A 22,082-nucleotide genomic window follows, 5' to 3' on the forward strand; every position below is an offset into this window, starting at 1 on the left:
CGACCAGAAAATGGTAGGAATTGCAGAGTCAGGGATATTTTACATGTAGAATTTTCCCGATTGCCGATCATCGATGGCTGCCAATCTGCGGATCAGATCGATGGAACAGGTCGGAGTGAAAGAACAGGGAATCAGGGCCGCAGATCTATGGGCCCCTTTAGTCCCCATTTATCAATTTACAGACAAAGGCCCTCATTCAGAGCCGTACGCTCTGAGCAGAGCGCACGCTCTGAATGAGGGCCGGGCTCCAGGCTATACGAGCATGCATTGTGATGGTCGCGATGGTCGAGCCGGAGCCTGCGGTTGAGGTTTTCAACCGCAAGCTCCGGAGTGATTTTGGCTCTATCAGAGCCAAAATCACTCCCACTGACATCACTAGTGATGTCAGTGGGCCGGCTTCTGACGGGAGGCGTTCCCGTGGGAACGCCCCCGTCAGGGAGGCACGCCCACCAAAGTGGGTCTGAATCAGGCCCAAAGCCTTTTATTATTGCTGTTAATATTAATATTGGGCCCTTTCGGTTACTGATTAGGGGCCTGATTCAGACCCACTCGCGAGCGGCTGTCCGCTCGCAAGTGGGTCGATGTTATGGACTGAGCATGCGCACGACGGAGGGAGCTCCGTCGTGCGCATGCGCCAGACGCGACGAGCGAAGGAAAGTCCTTCGCTCGTTGTGTCCGATCAAAGGGGGCGTGCTGTCAATGTTGATTGACAGCACGCCCCCTTTGGTGGGCGTGCCGGGGGCGTGCCTCCCTGACGGGGGCGTTCCCACGGGAACGCCTCCCGTCAGAAGCCGGCCCACTGACATCACTAGTGATGTCAGTGGGAGTGATTTTGGCTCTGATAGAGCCAAAATCAATCCGGAGCTTGCGGTTGAAAACCTCAACCGCAGGCTCCGGCTCGCAAATTCGATGGTCGCGATGGTCTCGACCATCGCAATGCATGCTCGTATAGCCTGTGGGTGGTGACCCACAGCTATACGAGCGTCCAGGAGGACGCTCCATGAAAATGGAGCCCGGCCCTCATTCAGAGCGTGCGCTCTGCTCAGAGTGTACGGCTCTGAATGAGGGCCTAGGTCTCCAGTTTTATTTTAATTATTGAAATGTCACTTATGCTAATAAATAATGAGGGAAGTACCTCTTTCTGTGTAGGGAAACTAATACCTATGTTGTAATTGTACTGAACAATTACAGAAAAATAAAATATCAGTAAGCTCCTACAAATTGGAGATTATTATAGTGTATATGCTGTAGTACAGGGGTGGCCAACCCGCGACTCTCGAGTCGTATGCGGCTCTTTTGAGTTTCCGATGTGGCTCGCGGCTCGGCAGACCCTCACTAGTACTGAGAACGCTGGTCTCTGAAGTGATCAGAGACTAAAAAAGCCTCTGATCACTTCAGAGGTCAGCGTTGCCAGTAATGCAGTGCGCGGGTGATGTCATGACATCACCCGCGATGTGAGGAGCCCGCGAGCCTGCTGGATCCAGTTAGATCCAGCAGGAAGCAGCAGCAGCGATGGCGGGACTCAGGAGCCCTGACGGCGTGTAGCGGTACCAGCATGAAGACAGGTACGTTTCTTCATAGGGGTGTGGGTGGGGAGCTAGTACTGGGGGCACTACCTTAGGGGGCACGACTACAGGGAGCATTGCATAAGGGACACAGCTACTGGGGGGCATTGCATAATGGGCACTGCTACAGGGGGCATTGCTTAATGGGCACTGCTACAGGGGGCATTACATAATGGGCACAACTACTGGGGGCATTGCTTAATGGGCACAACTACAAGGGGGGCACTACATATGGGGCACAGCATAATGGGCACTGGCTTTCTCAATGTATTTTATGTGGTTTTGGATTTCAATATGTCATTTATTTGGATGTGTATTTTAAATGTATTTTATGTGAATCTGGCTTGTTTCTGTGTATTTTATGTGAACGTGGCTATTTCAATGTCTATATTGCTCTGGCTTTTTCTTTCACTTCAACAGTGAAAAATTGGGAACTTTGGCCCTCATTCAGAGCCGCACGTTACCAACAGTACGCTCGTTGCGTTCCGATGTTGACTAACCGCGCATGCGTCGGTGTTACACTGCGCATGTGCGTACGGCAGATTGCGAGCTTTTTTTCTCTCGTTCCTAAAATAGCGTACAGGAAGTGACATGTCAAATGTGATTGACAGAACAGGGCGTTTTTGGGTGTTGACGGGGGTGGAGATGGAAAAACGCAGGCGTGGCGAGGCGTTTTTGGGGCGTACATACATTAGCAGATGCGAACGTCAAATGTGTTCGGACCGTCACATACGTCACTGGAACATCCTCTTTCCCTTCAAAATGCTCGCACAGTTTAGGGTCTGGATTACTCGACCACATTGGCGATGGCCTTCTCCTCCGTCCCGGGACTCCATGATGTTGCAGCGATTAATCGCGGGTGGTCACAAAAGCAATTAGTGTTGTATTGAAAACCGGCTTGGTATGTGTTTGGAAAGCAGTTTATTGGGATAGCACAAAACCGTACGCAGGTGGAAATCATACCTGCTAATGTCAGGATTACACAATCAATTGGCGTACATTTTTTGGGGGGTTTTTTGGCCTCAATTTGTTGTTTATGGCCTATTGTGACAATAATGTCATCATGTTTTAATTAGCTCCCCTTTTTTTTTTTAATGTGGAATTTGCATCGTTATGTGATTTTTTAAACGTTCCTTCAAGAGGCCTTTTTTTTTAAAAATGAAATGGTTTTTTGTGTCCTTTTTTGCCTTTAGGGCCAGGATTAAATGTAACCCATTTGTACAATAATGTCACAATACAATGTCAGATTTTTATCATAAATTTATTGTTTAAACACAAACCAATTGGCATAATATTTTGTTTTCTTTTTTTCTGGCAAAGATACTTTTTATCAAAAATAAATAATCAATAACTGCTAACATAAACGTACAAAAATAAATTAAAAACATTTCACAAGAAAGGAGAGGGAAGTTTTGACCAGAAAGGAATATGAGCCAAGCACAGAAGGAGTGTGGGAAAAGTCGCCATTGCTGTCACCGTTTTTTTGCCCGTTTGGATGGGGGAGGGTGGGCGCCAGACCGGGTCCGGGATGCCATCGGGCTGGCCTGTCCAGAGGCAGATGTTGTGGCCTCTGGACTAGGCACAGGGCTAGGCACATTTGGAGGATTGGCTGATGTTGTGCCAGAGGTGGAGGATCCTGATGTTCCGGCAGGAAGGGAGGTCGGCTCCACCATGTGCTGGCGAACGAGCTGCTCCAGGGCATCGGCGATGCGGATGTTGGCCCTGGTATTTTCCGCCAGGGCCTGACCAATGGTCACGTTGGCCGCAGCATTTTGCTCCAGGGCCTCAGCCACCCTTATCAGACTGGCGTCCATCCTCTGCAGAATCTCCGTATGGAAATCCGATTTTAAATTGAGTTCTGTGAGGAGGCCCACTGCCTGCGAGGGGGCACGCCCTGGACTGGCTTCTGCAGGGTCCTCAGCCGGATGTACTGGTTCCTCCCCTGCAGAGCCAGCAGAAATTCTGCGGCCAAGGCTTCCCTCTGGAGCAGACTCATCCGCCTGTGTCTCTGTTGGAAAAATGAGAAAAGAGTCACATTAGAATCTACATATTGGCACAATAGCATTTCAGAGTTGGTGACATCACAATACTTACCTGGGCCAACATGAGGAGCCGCAAAGTCTGGCATGTCCGTATCCATGTTGGACACGCCAAACACCTCCACAGGCTGCACACACCCCTGTGCCAGCTCTTCTAAATCCGTCAACTCCAATGACACAGGGGTGGGACCCCCACCTGTCCCCCTTGCATGCCTAGCCCTGTCCGCGAGTTTTTGCTTTAGGCGATATTTGAAGTCGCCCCATCTGTGGGGAAAAATGGAAGCCATTATCCTTTGGTTTAAAATGGGGTTTGTTTTTAGGGGGGGCAAGGGTTTACTTACCGCAGTTTGACATTCCGGGCTAGACGGACATAATCACCCACTCTATTGACAGCAACGGCTACCTCTTCCCACATTCTCCACTTCTGGCTTAGACTCATATTCCTGTCTGCCTGTGGCAGGATGTCCACACACTTCTGGATCAAAACCTCCATCTCCTTTCTTGTGAAATGTGGCTGCCTTTTTTTTTTGGCCGCTTTGGCCGGAATACTGGGCCCAGCAGCCTCTTCCATGTCATCCTCCTCACCTATTTGTGTAGATTTACAGAATTCACAAAATCACAACTTGCCTAATCTTATGTTTCAAATTAATCATTGATAGAAAATGCATGAAAGACTTACCGCCTGACTCTTGGGCATTGTTTCCCTGGTCTGTCGCCATGTCTGAGGTCCAAACAAGAAATACACCAGAATTTGAATGTGTTTTCGTGACGTATTTATACATGCGTCCTTATTTTGCGGCCGCATCATTGATTGTGCGGCCCTATGATCCCTCCTTAATTTGTGCGGGAAACTAAACACTATTTATGGCTTGGTGTGTCTCAAGTCGAGGTGGCGTTTTTGGATTGTTGGAGGTTATCTTGGCTGGAGTTTATTGATTGCGTAGAAAGGAGTTGGCGGTTGGAGATTCGTTTGTTGGTTAGATTTGCGTTTTTTTTTCCGTTATCTTTGTTGGTTTATATTTTTGGGACCTCGTTTCTTGATTTGGTAAGTTTTGTGAAGTCTAACTTTTGTTCAATTGTTGTTTCATTGTGTTTCGTATATTTTGTAATTTTTGGATCCCTAATTTCTTCTATTTTAGATTTTGTTTATTTTCGACCCCAAAGACCTTTTGATTTTGCATCTTAGATATTTGCTCTTGGTAAGTCCATTTTTTATCTTGTATTAGCGAACTAATTAGCGCATTTTTAGTAGTTACTCTTGTGACTTGTATTAGCGAACTAATTAGCGCATTTTTAGTAGTTACTCTTGTGACTTGTATTAGCGAACTAATTAGCGCATTTTTAGTAGTTACTCTTGTGACTTGTATTAGCGAACTAATTAGCGCATTTTTAGTAGTTACTCTTGTGACTTGTATTAGCGAACTAATTAGCGCATTTTTAGTAGTTACTCTTGTGACTTGTATTAGCGAACTAATTAGCGCATTTTAAACAGCTTAATAATCATTCTAACTTTTTGGTGGTTTATCTTTCGCTTTTTGAGCCAACATTTCGACCCGTTTTGATGTACTGTGTTAAATGTCGCTTTGCGGTTTTGCTAAATGGGTGTTTGGCATATTTTAACTTTGGTCTAGCACAAAATTTATAAACAAAAATGCACAGAGTGAAATGTGTCAAGTAATTTTGGTGTTTATTTTCAGTTTGGACGTATCATGACAATACCCCGGCATGTAAGCAGCAATGGATGGTATCATCAAGCTAAGTTGTTTTAATATAGTTTTGGGGTGGGTCAAAAGCCTTACTTTGAAATCTTTGAATTTCAGGTTGATCTGGGGCGGATTGTTCTGGCCATGCTCCCGGAAGCCGACCAACCTCAATCTCATCCCAGGCGTAGGCATCGTAGGCATGCAAGGCCCCAGATATTTCGAACACGTGTCACCCTTTTTGGAATGCCCGATGATGAGGTTTTAAGACGCTACCGTCTACCTCCCAAAATCATCATAGACACTCTCTCATTAATAGAAAGTGATCTTGAGCGGCAAATTGACAGTCCAACAGCAATACCACCACTGACGCAATTTATGGCGGTGTTACATTTCTGTGCCTCAGGATCGTTACAAACAACGGTGGGAATAGTGGCGGGCATCTCCCAATCCTCCTTTTCCCGGATCCTGAGGGCAGTGATGGAGGCACTTTTCAAGCACCTCCATCATTTTATTCAAATGCCTTTGGATATGGGTGCCCTTAGTGTGGCCAAGGCCAATTTTTACCAAATAGCTGGCTTCCCACACATCATAGGGGTTGTGGATGGTACTCACATACCACTTCAGCCTCCAGCACGGCTGGAGGCAATATTTAGAAACAGGAAACACTATCACTCCCTGAATGTAATGGTGGTATGTGATGCCTCCCTCCAGATCCTGTCCCTGAATGCTAAATTACTAGGAAGTGCACATGACTCCTTCGTCATCCGGCAATCAGGGATATGGCAGAAATTAACCAACCTACAAGCTGGTGATGCGTGGCTTCTGGGTAAGTGGAGACCTTTAGTACATAACAATGTTAAGCTTGATACACAGTGTTCCTGATGTTGTCTCTTATTTTTCACAGGAGACAGTGGATACCCTTGCATGTCCTGGCTGCTCACTCCTTATTTGGCTCCCACACCAGGCCCACAAAGTGAGTATAATTCCGCACTTACAGCCACCAGGCAAGTGGTGGAGCGCTGTATCGGCCTTTTAAAAGGCCGATTCAGATGCCTCCACCGCTCTGGTGGCGAGCTCATGTATTTGCCGGATATGGTGTCGAAAATTGTGGTCCTGTGTGGGATATTTCACAACATCGCCATAAGGAGTGGTGTCCCAATGCAGCCAGAGGATGCCTTACCTGAGGATGGCCCCCCCGAGGTTGGTGGCCAGATTTTTTAGGTAAGTTTGACCAAAACTACAGTGTTTATACCTAATGTGTTTGTGTTTGTTTGCGAACATCTAATTTATTTGTATTTTTTTCACCATCTTCTGTTTGTTCACATAATCTTTGGCACTCCAACGCTCACTACTTCCTGCTACCCTTACCAAACCTGGATCTGGTGATTTGGGGCATATATTCTGGAACCCATATCGCAACGCCATGTTTGTGGAATCATGTTGGCATGGTCCTTCGTCAACCAGTTCTTGATTGTCTTTTTAATTTAAATATTTTATTTGTATGTGTTGTATTTGAGTTTATCACTGTGTTTTTTTTTGAGGGAGTGACCACTTTGATTTCTCATTTATGTTGTGAATAAATGTTTGGAGAGTGAAATGGTCTTCCTTTTTTTGGACGTTAACAGCAAGTGTAACCAGGTTAACACACCTTACATTTGACTAAGGGGTAATCCAGTACTGACACCAGTTGATGTAAACTGAAATATGTTTTCAGGTTCCCAACCCACACCAAAAGGAAGCCTGTCCAAACCTTTGGATTTGGAAGATTGGCCTAAGCAGCTTGCACACCAACTAGGTGTTACTGTTCTGTGTTTCTTGTGGCTGATTTACATACAAATACAAAACACAATCTAACTTTAAAAAAGGGAAATCCTTGCAGGAACAGTCAACTTATGTCAGGGTTTTTTTTTTTTTTGGGAAAAAAAGAATGAGCCAGAACATATATTCGAAATCAACAATTTATTTAGAAAACTAAAAAAAACAAAAAAAAACTACTGGCGAAGGATGCCAGACAGCCGGTCAAGGCCCACAAGAACGCCAATGACATGTTGGCGTATCTGGCCAACACATTCGACCACCTCTTGCCGACGCCTCTGTTCCTCTGTGTGTGAGAAAAGTGTGTGGATTAATAAAACAATAGGGAAGCCACATTAACAAAAAAAAAACACAACGAAATCACTCCTAAACCTAAAAAAAAGAAACCAAAACAAAAAGGGGGTGCTGCCAAAAATACCAGGCCTATGTACAAATTCCCACAGGTGTGATATGTGTATGTTGAAACCAGCAGGAAGAGGTAAAGGCAAACTGCTAAATCACCAAAAGTAAACCCAAAAATCACGAATAAAGGCACGACACATGATTACATACAAACAGTTTGTGCTTAAAAAAAATGCGAAAGAAAAACATACCGGGAGCCAAAACGGGAGCTCCGGAAGTCCCTCCATGTTCTTCCTCGGAGGAGCCTTCATTCCCCAAAGAACGGGGAGGGGTAATGACGGACTCCGGGGAGGGGGTAATTGTAAGAGGGGTGGGTGGAGGAGAGGGGGAAGTGGGACGGAGGGGAATGAGGCCCGACAGTTCCGGGAGAGGGTCTGGGATGGCTGGGGAGGAGTGGGGTATAGGGGAAATATTTGGGGTGGAGTGTTGGCTGGGGGTTGGGGATAGTGGCCGGGAACGCCGTCTGGCCGGACGGTGACGGCGTAGTCTTGGCTGTCCACCTAAAATATGTCAAACAAATTGAGGTTAGTTTCTGGCCAAATCCGGGGCCCAAATAAAAAAAAAAAAAACACCAACAAAAAACATGCAAATAGGAGTAGAATGAAAAAAACAGAAATAGAGGGAAAACATGCACACGCAGATATGAGGACAAATAATAAATAGGACAGACAGGAAAACATGCACACGCAGATATGAGGACAAATAATAAATAGGACAGACAGGAAAACATGCACACGCAGATATGAGGACAAATAATAAATAGGACAGACAGGAAAACATGCACACGCAGTTTGCCCCACAAACACAAACATGAAAACCACAATACATAACACTTACTTTCCAGTATCTGCATGCGAAAGCATGCCAGCAAGCGTGGCGTTCGCCGTTGCAGGTCTGACCACCTGCGCTCCAGCTGCCCGATGTTGCGGCGTGAACCTAAGGACCGCAGGCGGGACCGTGCCTCCGCATACGCGGAGCGCTTCTGCCGGTTGGTGATGGGTGGAGGCTGGCTGGTGATACGGCGATCCATCACCTCCGTAAGCACCAGCAGCTCGCGCCTGGTGAATGCGGAGGCTCTCATGATGGCAATGGAGTTTTTCATACAAAACATTTTTGATAAAGTGTGCAAAAAATTTCTGATTGGCTAATGTATTTTGGAAATTAACAGGAGCAATTTTATTGGTTAGTGTATGAGTCATGTGTTCGACAGGGCCAGAAATCTTTGGAGAGTTATGATAGGCTTGATGCAGTGACATGCGTTTGCAAATTTAAATAAAGAAATGAAACCCGGAAAATATGCGGGGATCCACAGCAATAGAACAATTGTTTAATTGTGGTTCACATGTTTTTTGAACAATAAAAGCGAATGTTCCATCCGTACGTATTCTGCGGGTAAACACAAACACGGACAAGAGTAAAGTTTCTTGCATTGTGTTGAAAAAACAACAACAATTAAGCTAATTGATACATTGATTGGCATGATACGATTGAGGGAGGTAGGCAGAATAAAGGAGCAGGTAATCGACATCTGACAAGGCCACTTCCGGTTTCACTTGTGCGTGCGTTCCCTTCAAGCCATTTCGGGGATGTACGCTCGCTATTTCGCACGCTCGTTAGTTAGAGGAGGGGTCGCCTGAGTTTAGGGAGGAATTTTAGATGCGAAAGAAAATACGAGCGAGCCATTGAATTTAAATAATTTTGTACGTACGCCTAACGTACGTGCGCCCGCTTGCGAGTGGGTCTGAATGAGGGCCTTTATGTAAATTGTGTATTTTCAATGTGCTGGGCTCGCCGCCAGCGTGACTATATATGTGGGGGTGTGACACAAGGTCATGCTCCTGTGAATGTCATGCTAAAGGCGTGCGCACAAAAATGGGGAGTGGCCTTGTGACAGTGCATGCGATCGGCTCTTTCACTTGACCACAGATATTTTTTGGCTCTTTGCCTCTGACTGGTTGGCCACCCCTGCTGTAGTATATTGCAGATAGCCAAAAGACATTTAAACAGTATTGATGACAAAAGAATTAGACCCTCATAAACTCTACTTAAAGGACGTACATCTATTTGCAGGTTCACAACACATTAACCTCATTCCTTGTGATCATGTTGCTCATGCCATTCTACTGCAGTCTGTGCCAGGCGCTCACAGCGTCTCATTGCCTGGTAGTGTTAATAGATGTACACATGCTAATCGTCTAAAATGTACAATTGTGGCTCAACCACAATGAATTGTCTTTTTTTAATACCTTTTTTTTTTTTACATGACGTTGTCCGTGACTTATAAATGACATATAGATACATTAACATGTGCAAGTTTTTTAACTTTGAAGTGTAAATCTGATTTGCCCAGTGTATAAAGCATCACTATTAAGTATTGGCCTAAAGTATTCAGTATAACTTTAGATGTATTATATCATGTACACGTTACAGTAAAAATTCCCATTACGGTGCAAACAAGCAGAATACTGTAAATGAATATAATATACAAGTGTTGTATATTTATAATGTAGATTTATTTAGAGCTGACATACTATGACAGAATATAACATTTAAATATAGACCACATTGAAAAAACATGTTGAGCATATTAAATGTAGGCTGCTCTTTGGTAATGGGTGAGCAAAGCCCCAGGTTTTCTGATTGCTACCCACACATTACGAATCAAATGTACATCAACGTAGCTATTCCACAAGGTATAAGATCATGTAATGATATGAATAAGACATTGCTGGCCTTTCCTTTGTTTGTATAAGGATGCGCATTAGCTTGTACATTAAGATGACATGTACAGAATGAGCCAAGACTGTGCTATAAGCAGTGTGCAGACCTGCCTTGGCCTGTGCTGGCAATGGCTGCTGACTTTGTGATGTCTATTGTCTAATTTACGGTGAAGGAATGTAATACATATTATCCTAATAAGCAATGAAGTGACAACAATAGAACTCACTATTAATACAAATAATTTTTACATATTTAATATCAGTTGTATGGTGTAAACCTATTTCTATACATTCATACATGAAAGCTGATTGTGTTTTTAAACCTTGAGGTATGGTCCTATTGAAGTCCAGTTAAATGACTCGTACCTCTTCATAGTAGGTACATATTTGGGGAATTTGTATTTATTTGTCTCTATTCGTATTCTCAATACTATTAATATTTATAGAAAGAAGCGAGCAAGTCCTTTGGTCACCTGGGGAATATTAGAGCTCCTTCCAGTAGAAGCTGATTTACCCTGAAGAATTCTGTGTAAAGTTCTGTAATAAGGCTGTGATACTGCGGGAACTGTAATGGGTAAAGACATGTCAGCTTGTTCCCAAGCATTCACGCCACATAGTCATGTCACATTAGTACATGGGAACTGAGTGAGCACTGGGAGCCCTCAGAGAAGGGACCTTTTATTATTCCTCTCTCGATTTTTGTCTGTTTTGGCCATTAAATCACCAAACCTGAAACACTGGTGGTCTGATAACAGTTACATATTTATGTACAGATTTCAGGAGTGAACCAAAACTGCAGATGTTTGAGATAAAGTTCTAATCCTGGAAGCAGGCACTTTCCTACACACTGCAGCCATTGCAGTTAGGTTTAGTGGTCCTTTATTTATGTATTAGCAGTTATTTATATAGGGCCTAATGCAGAGTTGTACGCAATGCCGATCTTTTCTCAAATCAAGGGATTTTTTTTGCCACTGCGCATGCGTCAAGTTACATTTCCGTAGTCGCATGCTACAAGTCTTTATTCGCACTGTGAGTGTCAGACATGGAACATGTGGGGGAGGCAAATACGTGTCTTTTCATGGGCATATCAAATCCTGCATCTGCGAACCCAAGAAACATAGCTCTGGCGTTTCAATTACGTCAGCCATTCTGAGTGTCCATAGACTCACTCGGGGAGTCGATGTTTGTCAGCGTACGATGCTGCGTTTGTGTATGCAGGTGCGTATAGCCGTGATGGCTCTGGCGGGCGTCCCAATACAAATCTCGGTGGCTATATGATTAGCATATTTGCGCACATCCTCTGAAAAAATCGCAATTTCTGCAGCAGTAGTGTACAATTCTGACTTAGGCCCATAGTGTACACATTACGCAGCGCTTTACTGAGAATATTTAGACATTCACCTCAGCAAGTAGTATAGTGTAGCTTGGTTTCCCAACAGGGGTTTGGTATGGGATGCCGGTGGTCAAAATCCCGACACCATCATCCCGACAAGGTTAGGATACAGACACTTGTCAGTCGGTATCCTCGCCCTCTCCCTAAAGCCCCGCTAGTGGCTAAACCTAACCTCCCCGCACCCTAAACCTAACCCTCCCCCCTAGTGCCTAATCCTAACCCTCCCCCTAGTGCCTAATCCTAACGCTAACCCTCCCCCAAACCCTGCTACTTACCTTTGGGATGCCGGCGCCGGGATTCTGACAGGTGTGTCCAGAATGTTGACTGCATCCCCTCAACAGCACAGATCAGTGAAGGAAGGAGCCTGTAGTGTTGCTGTAAAAAGATTGTAAGGTCAAATGTTTGCGGCAACGTTCATACAAAACCTCCAACTTGTTATTTGTTGTACTGCAGCACTGACCTTTGGCCTTGACAACACATGTTCCCATCTTAACCTGAAAGTGGAAGACTCCTATGTAGAATGGGATCCCATGGCTGGTAAAAGTCAAGAAAGTAAGGTGAAAGGAAAAGAGAATAAAGGCAGGTAAGCGTGGATTTCTTATTACTTATTATTGTCTGTGTTTCACCATATTCTACTGTTGTACATTCTGGTTGTGGGAATATGTCAGTTTGTTCCTTATTGTCCATGCCAAAATTATTCTGGGCATACATTATGCAATGATCTGTCCAAGCCGCCAAGTATCAGCAGATCAGCCAGATAATTGTACAGTGTATTTGCACGACTGATCACTAATTATCGGTCTGTCAGACATGTCCAAAAGATCTAATAATTTGAGAACTGCTGATTGGCCACATTGGGCAATGTATGCTGCCTTGGGCCAAGCGACGAACATTTCCCCTGTTCCTTCACAGGGGAGGAATGGGGAAATGTCTCCTCTCCTGGGGAGGAAAACAGATATTGTGTGGTCATGCACTGAGATATCTCACAATGAGAGAGATGTACTAAGCCTTGGAGAGAGAAAAAGTACCAGCCAATCAGCTCCTAACAGCCATGTTACAGCCTGTGTTTAAAAAATGACAGTTAGGAGTTGATTGGTTGGTAGTTTTTCTCCCTCTACTTTATCACTCTCCAAGGCTTCGTACATCTGCTTCAATGTATGGCCAGGATATCTAATAGGTCACATGTTGTCACATAAAATGTCTGTTGGTCTGACATACATTTTATCTGACAGCTTAATCAGTGAACCCATTGTTGCCAATATTTAACCAACAAAATGATATTTCAAGAATTCCACTTCTAGAATGTATTTTAAAAATGTCTTTCACTTACTTACACTGAAGCTTTCACATTACACCTACAGGTCCTCATTTCGTGTTGGATGTAAGGTGTGCAAGACAAATGTGCTTTGTCACACTGAACATTTATATAAAGTTATTTAAATTTAGAGTTGCAAGTTACTTGCGGCCCTGTGCACCCAGGAGCGAACGTTCAGTTTCAGTAAATGTTTTTTTTTAAATGCTGTGCACCCTCCCATCCCCCTCCAAAATGGTCAGCAGCAGCGCTTTATATTTGCTGCTTACCGCTAAACCGGGCTTTGCCAAGCTGGCCACATTGTAAAAGAGGGACTGGCAGCATGGGCCCCTTCCTGCCATAATGTACATCTAGTAGGCCAACAGCTCACCAAGGCAGTGATTTACCCGCTGTTAGTACTTGAGCCACCATCAGTAAAAAATAAACATAAATATAACCGTTTGTCCGTGAGTAAGGGTACAACCATAAAAACATAATACCCTTTTGACATATTATAAATGCTGACAACATAGTATTTTTTTTTTTTATCTATGGTTATGATCCCCTTCTTTTTATCACTGACTCCTTAATCTTTTAGATATTGCTGCTATCACTTTTAAATATGTTTTATTGTCATATAAATAACATGTTAGTTGCAATAGTGGCAATCAATTATTTTTGTAAAGCAATAAAAACAGCTATAAGTGTTGGTGCTAAAGGTGCCTACACACATAGCGATGTGCTCACGATCCGACATCGTGCACGATTTCTCTTGAAAACTCTCCTCGGCGGCTCTGCATACGATTTGGAGTTTGCAGTGTCCAATCTTCAAACGATCTATCGTTCATCCAGACATTTCTCCAGTGCATTGGGTCCCAGATTGTCAGATCTGCCCTACAGCACGGCAGATCTGACGATGCGATGTAGGACCAGCGGGGACGCGCATCGCATCGTGATCGTGAGTGGGGACTCCCGATTTACTCATGATTTGGGCATATTTTACACGATCTATCGTTCTGATGCGTCGGAATCGGCCAGATCGTGTAAAATACCGCTATGTGTGTGGGGATCTTAAAAGCCCAATTTGCAGGGAGCACTGGATTACAAACTGACACATGCCCTAATACCATGACACATGCTCCTGTATACTGCACACCAAATAACTCACCGTTTGCTTATCTCTGTTGTCTGACAGTGGCCATGTTACGCTGAGGAACAGTCCCAGGTGAAGATAATGTAGATATGAGTAGCACTAGGACCTCTCTTCTGCCTTGCCTGGAATCTGTAGCATACAACTATTTCTAACACTAACTTCATGCAAACAGTCTGGCCAGCCTTTCCTTAGATCACAGAAAGCATCCATCCCTCTCTGGCTGTAAGAGTCTGTGATTTTGAATCTAGTAGAAGAACAGTATAGTCCCAGAATAGCAATACCAATGACCTCACTTTAATAGATACAGACGAACTCTGACTGCAAAAGATACTGTGCCTAACCGTTTAGGCAAGGGCCTGTTACCTTATGTGTTCTCATTGTAAAGAAGTTTGGAATCAAAAATAATCCAGGAAGGTCAGAAATGTGCATAAACCCCAACAGTATGTAACGTGTTAAGTAAAGTCTTTTAAGCCCATAGTGAAGTGACCAAATGAAAAGGCAACAAATTATTGTCATTAAAGCTGGTTATCAGCATAGCCATATAAGCACGCACCAGGCGTACTTGCAGCTTTCTATAGGCACTTTACTTTGCTAGTTAAAATAAGAAATATATAAGTACGCTTTCTTTTATCGCTGATAGGCTGCTGGATTCAGTTTGCTGGAAATGTAATCATTTATTCTTTCTGTGTATACATTGGTCATTTATGGATAAATGTTGTAAGATGAATGGGCATATTAGCTTTATATTATAAAATGTAGTGTTCTCCATTTTTTACAGTCATAAACTGTAACTGAAATTCTGGGAACATCTTGTCCATAAATGACAGTTTATCTATATTAGGAAAGTCCCTGGAGCCTCTGCCTTCATCTTGTATAGGAAGGTAGAACTCCCCCGAGGGCTCACAGACTATATTGAAAACCTATCCGGAAAAACTTCTCAAAAATTTTTGTTCTTAGCTTGGCTTGTATTTTTATTTCTTTTTCATGCTTTCCTATGCAACACTTTATTTTGGTAAGTACTTTCTGCCTAATCTTTATGTTCTAGTGTACCTTTTGAAGCTGTTGCCTGAGTTCCTGCTGTTTGCTGAATGGCTTGTTTTGCATCTTGCCTGGTGTTGCATTTTGAATGCTGCTGATGTTTCCAGACAGGTCACTAAAACGTGTCACTTTAACTGCTACAGTGGTTTATGCCTCTATGAATACGGAATTACAGTGGCTAAAAAACATGCACCCCTCTTTTTTGTTTACAAGCCGACAGTACATTACAACTTAAAAGTGAAATTAAATAAAAAAAAATGAGTGAAGTCTCCAACATTGTGTCTGATTCAGAGTTGTATGCAAAACTGATGATTTGCATACAACTCCGACGGTGGCCAATCGGTGCTTGTGCAGGATCTCTACTGTGCTGATTAATTTCTGCAAGGTCGTTAGCAGTAGCCGAATGCCACAACCTGATTGACAGGCTGGGATTACTTAGTTGTAAAAAGATCTGATTATTACAGAAATCTATGTATAGAATATAGAAAGTAATTGTCCGAACAAGGAGCGCTTAACATATAAAGTTGTAGAATTTTAATAATAGATTAAAACACACACTATTCAGACACAAATTGACACAAAAATATATATATATCAAACTGGTATATATAAGATAAACCTAAATCATTAATACACAATAAGAACAGACAAGGGGATCACCTCTGCAGTAGATGTCCCCAAAATTGAATAAATATATGTGGAGGTTAAAAGACCATAATGTATTTATGCTTCGAATTCTGACTTGGTAATAGATAGTAAAGTAACCCGGTCTTACAAAGATCAATTTGTATAAAGTACGTTGGAGCTTACTAGCGCTGGAACAGGTGAGTCACCTATGGAGTCGCCCACATTGGCTTAATTCTTATGGGTATTAATCTGACACCTTATGCCGTATGATTGGTAATTACTTTCTATATTCTATACATAGATTTCTGTAATAATCAGATCTTTTTTACAAATAAGTAATCGCAGCCTGTTCTAGGTGCTATATTTCTATTCAGTGGGTGAACAGATAAACCACTATTAGGAACAGCTCGTATGAAGTAGATATTGATATTGTTTGAAAAAATATATTATTAATACGCCTGATATATATATTTGTTTATGATTGACAGGCTGCAGTTGTTTGGGGGGCAGAGTGTCAGGGAGTGTCAGCCTCGTTTTCTGTGCGTGCAGAAGCCAGTGGCTACGTCCGTGTTGCAGCTTCAGCTGAAGGCTACTCCTATGACCGATGGTCGCGCAGAGTGATCTGTGCTGTGTCATTGGACGCAGCAGCGAATCACAAAAGCTGGCAGGAGGTGTCTATATATTCCTGCAGCATCAGCATATTTTAGATGATGCCACATCCAAAGACTCAGCAGCATTGCTAAAAGCGTACACCTCGGAATCAGGCCCATATTCAGCTAAATGATCAGATAAAATAAACCTCCAAACTGCCCAATTTTAGCACATGCCCTAATTCACTGAAGTTAGGAGGAATGTTCAGTTCATGCTGGTGAGCTAGTGCCACATGTCATATATAGGTGCAATTCTAGAACATTGGGAATGTGCCCATGGCCTTCTCAGAGGAAGTGTGGCAATGCCCCAATTATGGAGGTATGGATAAATGTACCTAGACCAAGAGTGCTATAGTCTTAATAGCAGCATTTGTTTTTGCCCACAATCCTAGCTGTGTAAGTAAACTGTATAATGTCGACATCGTGTTGTCAACATAGTAAATATCAACCTAATGACTACATTCTGATATAAAAGCGATAAAGAATAATAGTAACAAAATTACAAAAGGTTTAAATTGCCTATAAAACGAAGGAGTTATGCTGCCAAGCATTAGTGAGTATAGGCATCCCTGTGATTGCACACATCATTGTAGCCCAATGCCACTGAAGTCTATCTGCCTTATATTCTATGTTTATGCTGTTGCTCTCTGATCAGCTCAAGAAAATAAATTAGATTGGGGGCTTAGCAAACTTTTCTTATAATTGATGCAGTTTGACAGACTTGTATGGATGTAGGGCAGATGCTCCCTAGTGGGAGTGTGGCACCATGCTGTGACATCATTGCCAAGCACCACACTCTCCTTACATCCTATACCAGATTTGGGCTACCTCATAGTTGTCATATTGCAAGGTACAATTGTCAGTAGACCTGGATTCAGTTTGTGAGTTCAAACTTTGCAGCTTATACTCGTGGTTTGCTGTGTTCTTTGGAGCTTAACCGTTGATGTTAGAATGGGTGTTCTTGACGCCTAAATTAAAAATAAATAAATATTTATTAATGAATAAAAAACTATTTTCTCTCTGTTATTGAACTGTGAGCACCACTGATTTTGGACAACAGTTCGTTAACTGAGAGGCAAAAAAGATAGCCGAAGGGAGAATCTTTTTTTAGCTCCTAAATTTTATTCCCCTAATAATACAATATGGTCCCTGTATTACCCATCTTAGCCAGTGTATTAGAAAATAAATAATTTAATGGTCAGTACAAAATCCCAGCTTTTATGAATGCATGTGGGATACAGCCATGCAGTTCTTCTATATAGTATTTGTATTGTATTTTTAACCAGTGTAATAAACCTTTAAATTATATTTTAGTTCTGTAGATGGGTATATTGTCCCTTCACACATTGCTCATGGTTTTGTCTTTTGCTCACATTTTGTATTTGTCTTATAGAAGTGCAACTCCATCTCCAAAAAGAACATCTGTCACTTCTCGTCCATCTGTGGGGAGGGGCAGCAGAGATCGTTTCACAGGAGAATCTTATACAGTGTTGGGTAATATCTACTGTTTATTTTAATGTGCTCTGAAGTAACTGTAGTACTCATGTATAGCAAGGGATGCATTTCAGTGCAAACCTGCCTTTTTTTTGCTGCTTGAGGTTTGTTTCAGATTTGAGAGGTGTTTAGGGATTGTCCACTTAGAACTAACTATGTAGCACACCTCTATAATCCTGCATATTAGTTGGGTGGGGACTTTCAGCATTTATGTAGAATTTAATTAGGCGTGATAAGCCAGCTTTCCGCGAAAAGGTGGCTTATCGTGCGAACTAGTACTTATCGTGCTATCCTATTAGCTGCTACTTTTCGCAAATGCAAATTCTCCATAGCATCCCTCCTGAATGGTAACGCACAAACCTTTGGGGGAAATGCATAATCTTATAGAATGTACTTGATAAATGCTAGCTAGAAGCTGATTGGTTGCTATGGGAACTTCTCCACTCCACAAGGATTGATAAATTTCCCCCTAGCTTGGTAAGGTTTGTGATGAGTCAGTGTCAGTGATCAGTCCGGTTCTACAATCACTATATATTCCCATTACCAGGTGTGAATCTCTCAGCAGGCTGGGAGTCCTTCTATGTGGAACTAGAATGTTCCAACACTCTCTCCTAGTTACAGAACAATAGGCACTGTGGGCAATTGGAATGTCATGTTTGTTGTAGCAACGAAGGGTCTGCAGCTAACTCCCATAAATAAAGAGGGGAAGGAGGACTACATATTGTACTAAGTATGCCTACACACATAAATAATTTGTTTCTTTTGTACATTTCTCTTTCATCCCATCTGGGGGACACTGGACCATGGGGTTGCTATTGGGGACCGAAGGAGCTGGCACTTAATTTAGACTAGTATAACCTTAACCACTTAACTGACTAATTATTTTTCCAAAACCGCTCAGAAATTGTTGTTTTTTTATGATAGAATTAGGTCAAGAACATATTTTTTAAAACTTATCCAAAACAATTGAATTAATTATTATTTTTTTTTTTTTAAACAGTATACCATAAAATTTGCAATTTTATATGGTATACTGTAATGGTAGTTATTGACAGGTGTGCCATCGATGGTCAGTGGGGAAACCATCAATAAAAAATTAATTGATAATTTGAGACTACAGCCACCAATGTTGCCTTAACATTGGTTGGGGCTGCCATCAATGTGCAGCATCGGTGCCTGTCAGCAGGGCAAAACCACTTGTGTTTTTTTTTTTTTTATAGAGACCATCAATGATTTGCAAAACATCGATGGTCAGTGGCCATCCCTAGTGTGCGTGTATGTATATTTAAATTACACACACACATACTGTATGTATATATATATATATATATATATGTATGCACGTAGAAATGTACCACACATTAGGTCGCGTAGTCACAAGGGCACTCACCAGATTTAGTTGAAAAACATCAATATTTTTTATTTTTCATCTGTGAACAAAAAGGTAGATCTGAGTTGCATTTGAAGAAAACCGACGTTTCGGTCTAAGAATAGACCTTTTTAAGGCTTGCAATCCATATTCAATATAATAAATTCACCAAGTCATATCAACAGCACTCTGCAACAACCTTCATCAAATGCATCAGGCCAGTTCCCACATATTAATACCCCTACTCCAATTCTAAATGTTAGTGAAACAAAATTACATATACATATACAAAGTAAAAATGTACTCACACTACACCCAAATGCCATGTGCATACACTCACACACACACATTAATTCACATACTGTGTGTATATATATATATATATATATATATATATATATATCGCGAGCAATAACACGGCGGCACTCACGTTTTTTTGAGAAATGAGGACAAGAGCCCAAATACTTTTCAACGTTTCGGTAATTAAACCTTCGTCAGGAACAAGAAATACATGAAAATTCTTACAATAAATACAGTAACATACACCGCGTCTGTGCTGACTGGACCCGGAACTGACGTCAGCAAACACGCACATCATAGCGGAAGTGACGCCGGCCGCCGGGATCCGTTGCTATAGTGATGTAAACAAAACACCGTCACCATGATAATACATATAACAGAACCATGCACAGGAACCTCCACAAGTTATATAAATAATGCTCAGTATAGGCATATAGGGGGCTAATATACAACTTCTCTAAGAGCAATAAATAGTGAACATGTTAATCAAAAATACATTTACAAAAAACACGTAAGGGGGGGATGCTCATTGAGACCAGATGGCTGCACAGTATTCAACCTATATATCCACCGGGCCTCAGCCTTCAATAAGGCTTGAGCCCGATCTCCACCTCTAGGATCATCAGGAATACACTCAATCATTTTGTATCGGATGGTAGCCAGCGTGTTTGTGGTTCCGAAAATGCTGGGCCACAGGTTGATCATTATCTTTACCCTCCAACGCTTGCCTGATTGCAGAGCGGTGGAGGGCCATCCGTTCCTTAAATTGTCGTATTGTTTTGCCTACATAAAGTAGGCCACAGGGGCATCGGATATAATACACTACATACTTGCTATTGCAAGAAAGAACATGTTGAATTTTATATTTTTGTCCAGAATGAAGATGGACAAAAGTGTCACCCGTCTCCAAAAAGCTGCACGTGATACATCCTAAGCATTTAAAGTTTCCAGGTTTTTTTGAAAGAAAATGTGTTGCTACAGTCTTCTGATGTTTTGAGATATCTGTACGGACCAAACGGTCCCTCAAATTTTGTCCTCGCTTACAGCAGGGGATTAATTTGGAATTGTGAAGGAGAGGTAACTCGGGGTCAGTGTTAATTAATGGCCAAACTTTCTTTGCTGTACCTATAATGGTTCTACTCGCCGTAGAAAATTTGTTCACCCAAATAATTGAGTTATCAAGATGTTTTTTAGTAGGAGTGTTACACTCTCTAGGAACTGACAAAGCTTTGTTTTGAGCTGTAGTAAGCAATTGTAGTGAATATCCTCTTTTCAAGAATTTTTCTGCCATAATTCTCATTTGGGATAGTTCATCTTCCAAATTACTGCAGATTCTATGAATCCGCAAGTATTGGGAGTAAGGTAACCCCTGTTTTAATGGCATGGGGTGATGACTGTGGTAATGCACAGTACCCAGAGAAGCTGGGACTTTTTTCTTAGGGCTGCTAATTATTAACTTTATTTTTACTTAGTCTGCAACATGTGCTGCATCTGCCGCACACATCGAGAGGTCCGGCAGCTGTGTTTTCATGTATTAACAGTTTCTTATATAGCGTATTATAGTGTTAATCAGCACTGCCGCTGGACTACTGGGGATGTGAACTGCGTTCACTCCCGGCCTGCTATTGAAAGGTTTGCAAGACAGCGCCAGGAGAGGAGCTGGCTGCACACCCTGACTCCCCCCTGTGGTACCAGCAACCTTCCCTGCCTGGAAAAGGGTTGCAAGGAAGGAGGACAAACAGTTTTGCAGTCTCTCTCGGGTCTCCGTTTTGGAGCCCGGAGGTCCGTCGGCTATGAGGATGAGCACTACAGCCGGACTACTGGGAAGGTGAACGGCGTTCACCCCCTGACTGCTAATAATCGGGTCTCCGTTTCGGAGCCCGTTGGGACCCGCAGCCGGCCAGTGCTACTGCCGTTCTAGAGGGTTAGTAGCGCCGGCTCAGCATGCTACCGCCATCTTGCGGGTTGGTCTGCGGCTCCCATTTTCATTAAGATGAGGAACGCACATGACGTCGGGCACAATGGAATGTAGAGTTTGAGGTTTTTCCCAGTACCTACATAACAGAGAGCCAGGGTGCATGACTTGTCCTTTTGCTTTCTTGCTGCTGAGATCCAGCCCACGGAGGTTTAGGTTCCCCTGTTACAGTAGAAGGGTTGTCAGGGGGCTAGCGCTGCGGAATGTGTGCAATATATAAATAACTGGTAATAATAATACCAATATATACGGTCTCTCCTGCATGCTCCCCTGGATGGTATCCCTATGAGTGGTTCATCAGGGGTCTACCCACGTTTGGTTCTTACAGCTGTCAGTGACATTGAGGTGATTAAGCGGTTAAATGGCCTAGATCTGATACCTTATCTCCGGTTGTCTGCTATGGCACTGTACCTAGGAGGTCATCACCAGTGTTTAGGTAGGTTTGCATAATGTGCGCACCCACCCTGTATTCTTTGGGTCAGGGGCCTGCTATATAAAATAATACATTTCAACAAATGTGTTTTAGGGCCTCTACATTGCCTGGGTGT

General features: G+C 42.8%; 1 protein-coding gene across 3 annotated transcripts in view; it reads left to right on the forward strand.

Annotated features, from left to right (window-relative positions):
* FSD1L (fibronectin type III and SPRY domain containing 1 like) overlaps window positions 1–22,082 on the forward strand; it is a 116,593-nt gene that overhangs the window by 82,075 nt on the left and 12,436 nt on the right. Inside the window, exons 9-11 of one of the 3 annotated variants that reach the window (XM_088472596.1) lie at window positions 12,091–12,220; window positions 14,124–14,153; window positions 17,790–17,890. In XM_088472596.1, the coding sequence (XP_088328722.1) occupies window positions 12,091–12,220; window positions 14,124–14,153; window positions 17,790–17,890 (261 nt within the window). The remainder of the gene's footprint in view (window positions 1–12,090; window positions 12,221–14,123; window positions 14,154–17,789; window positions 17,891–22,082) is intronic. The other 2 variants (XM_088472597.1, XM_088472598.1) reach the window with 2 other exon arrangements.

This window comes from Taudactylus pleione, unplaced genomic scaffold, assembly GCF_031769625.1.
Source record: "Taudactylus pleione unplaced genomic scaffold, aTauple2 ptg000127l, whole genome shotgun sequence".
NCBI classification, from domain to species: Eukaryota; Metazoa; Chordata; class Amphibia; order Anura; family Myobatrachidae; genus Taudactylus; species Taudactylus pleione.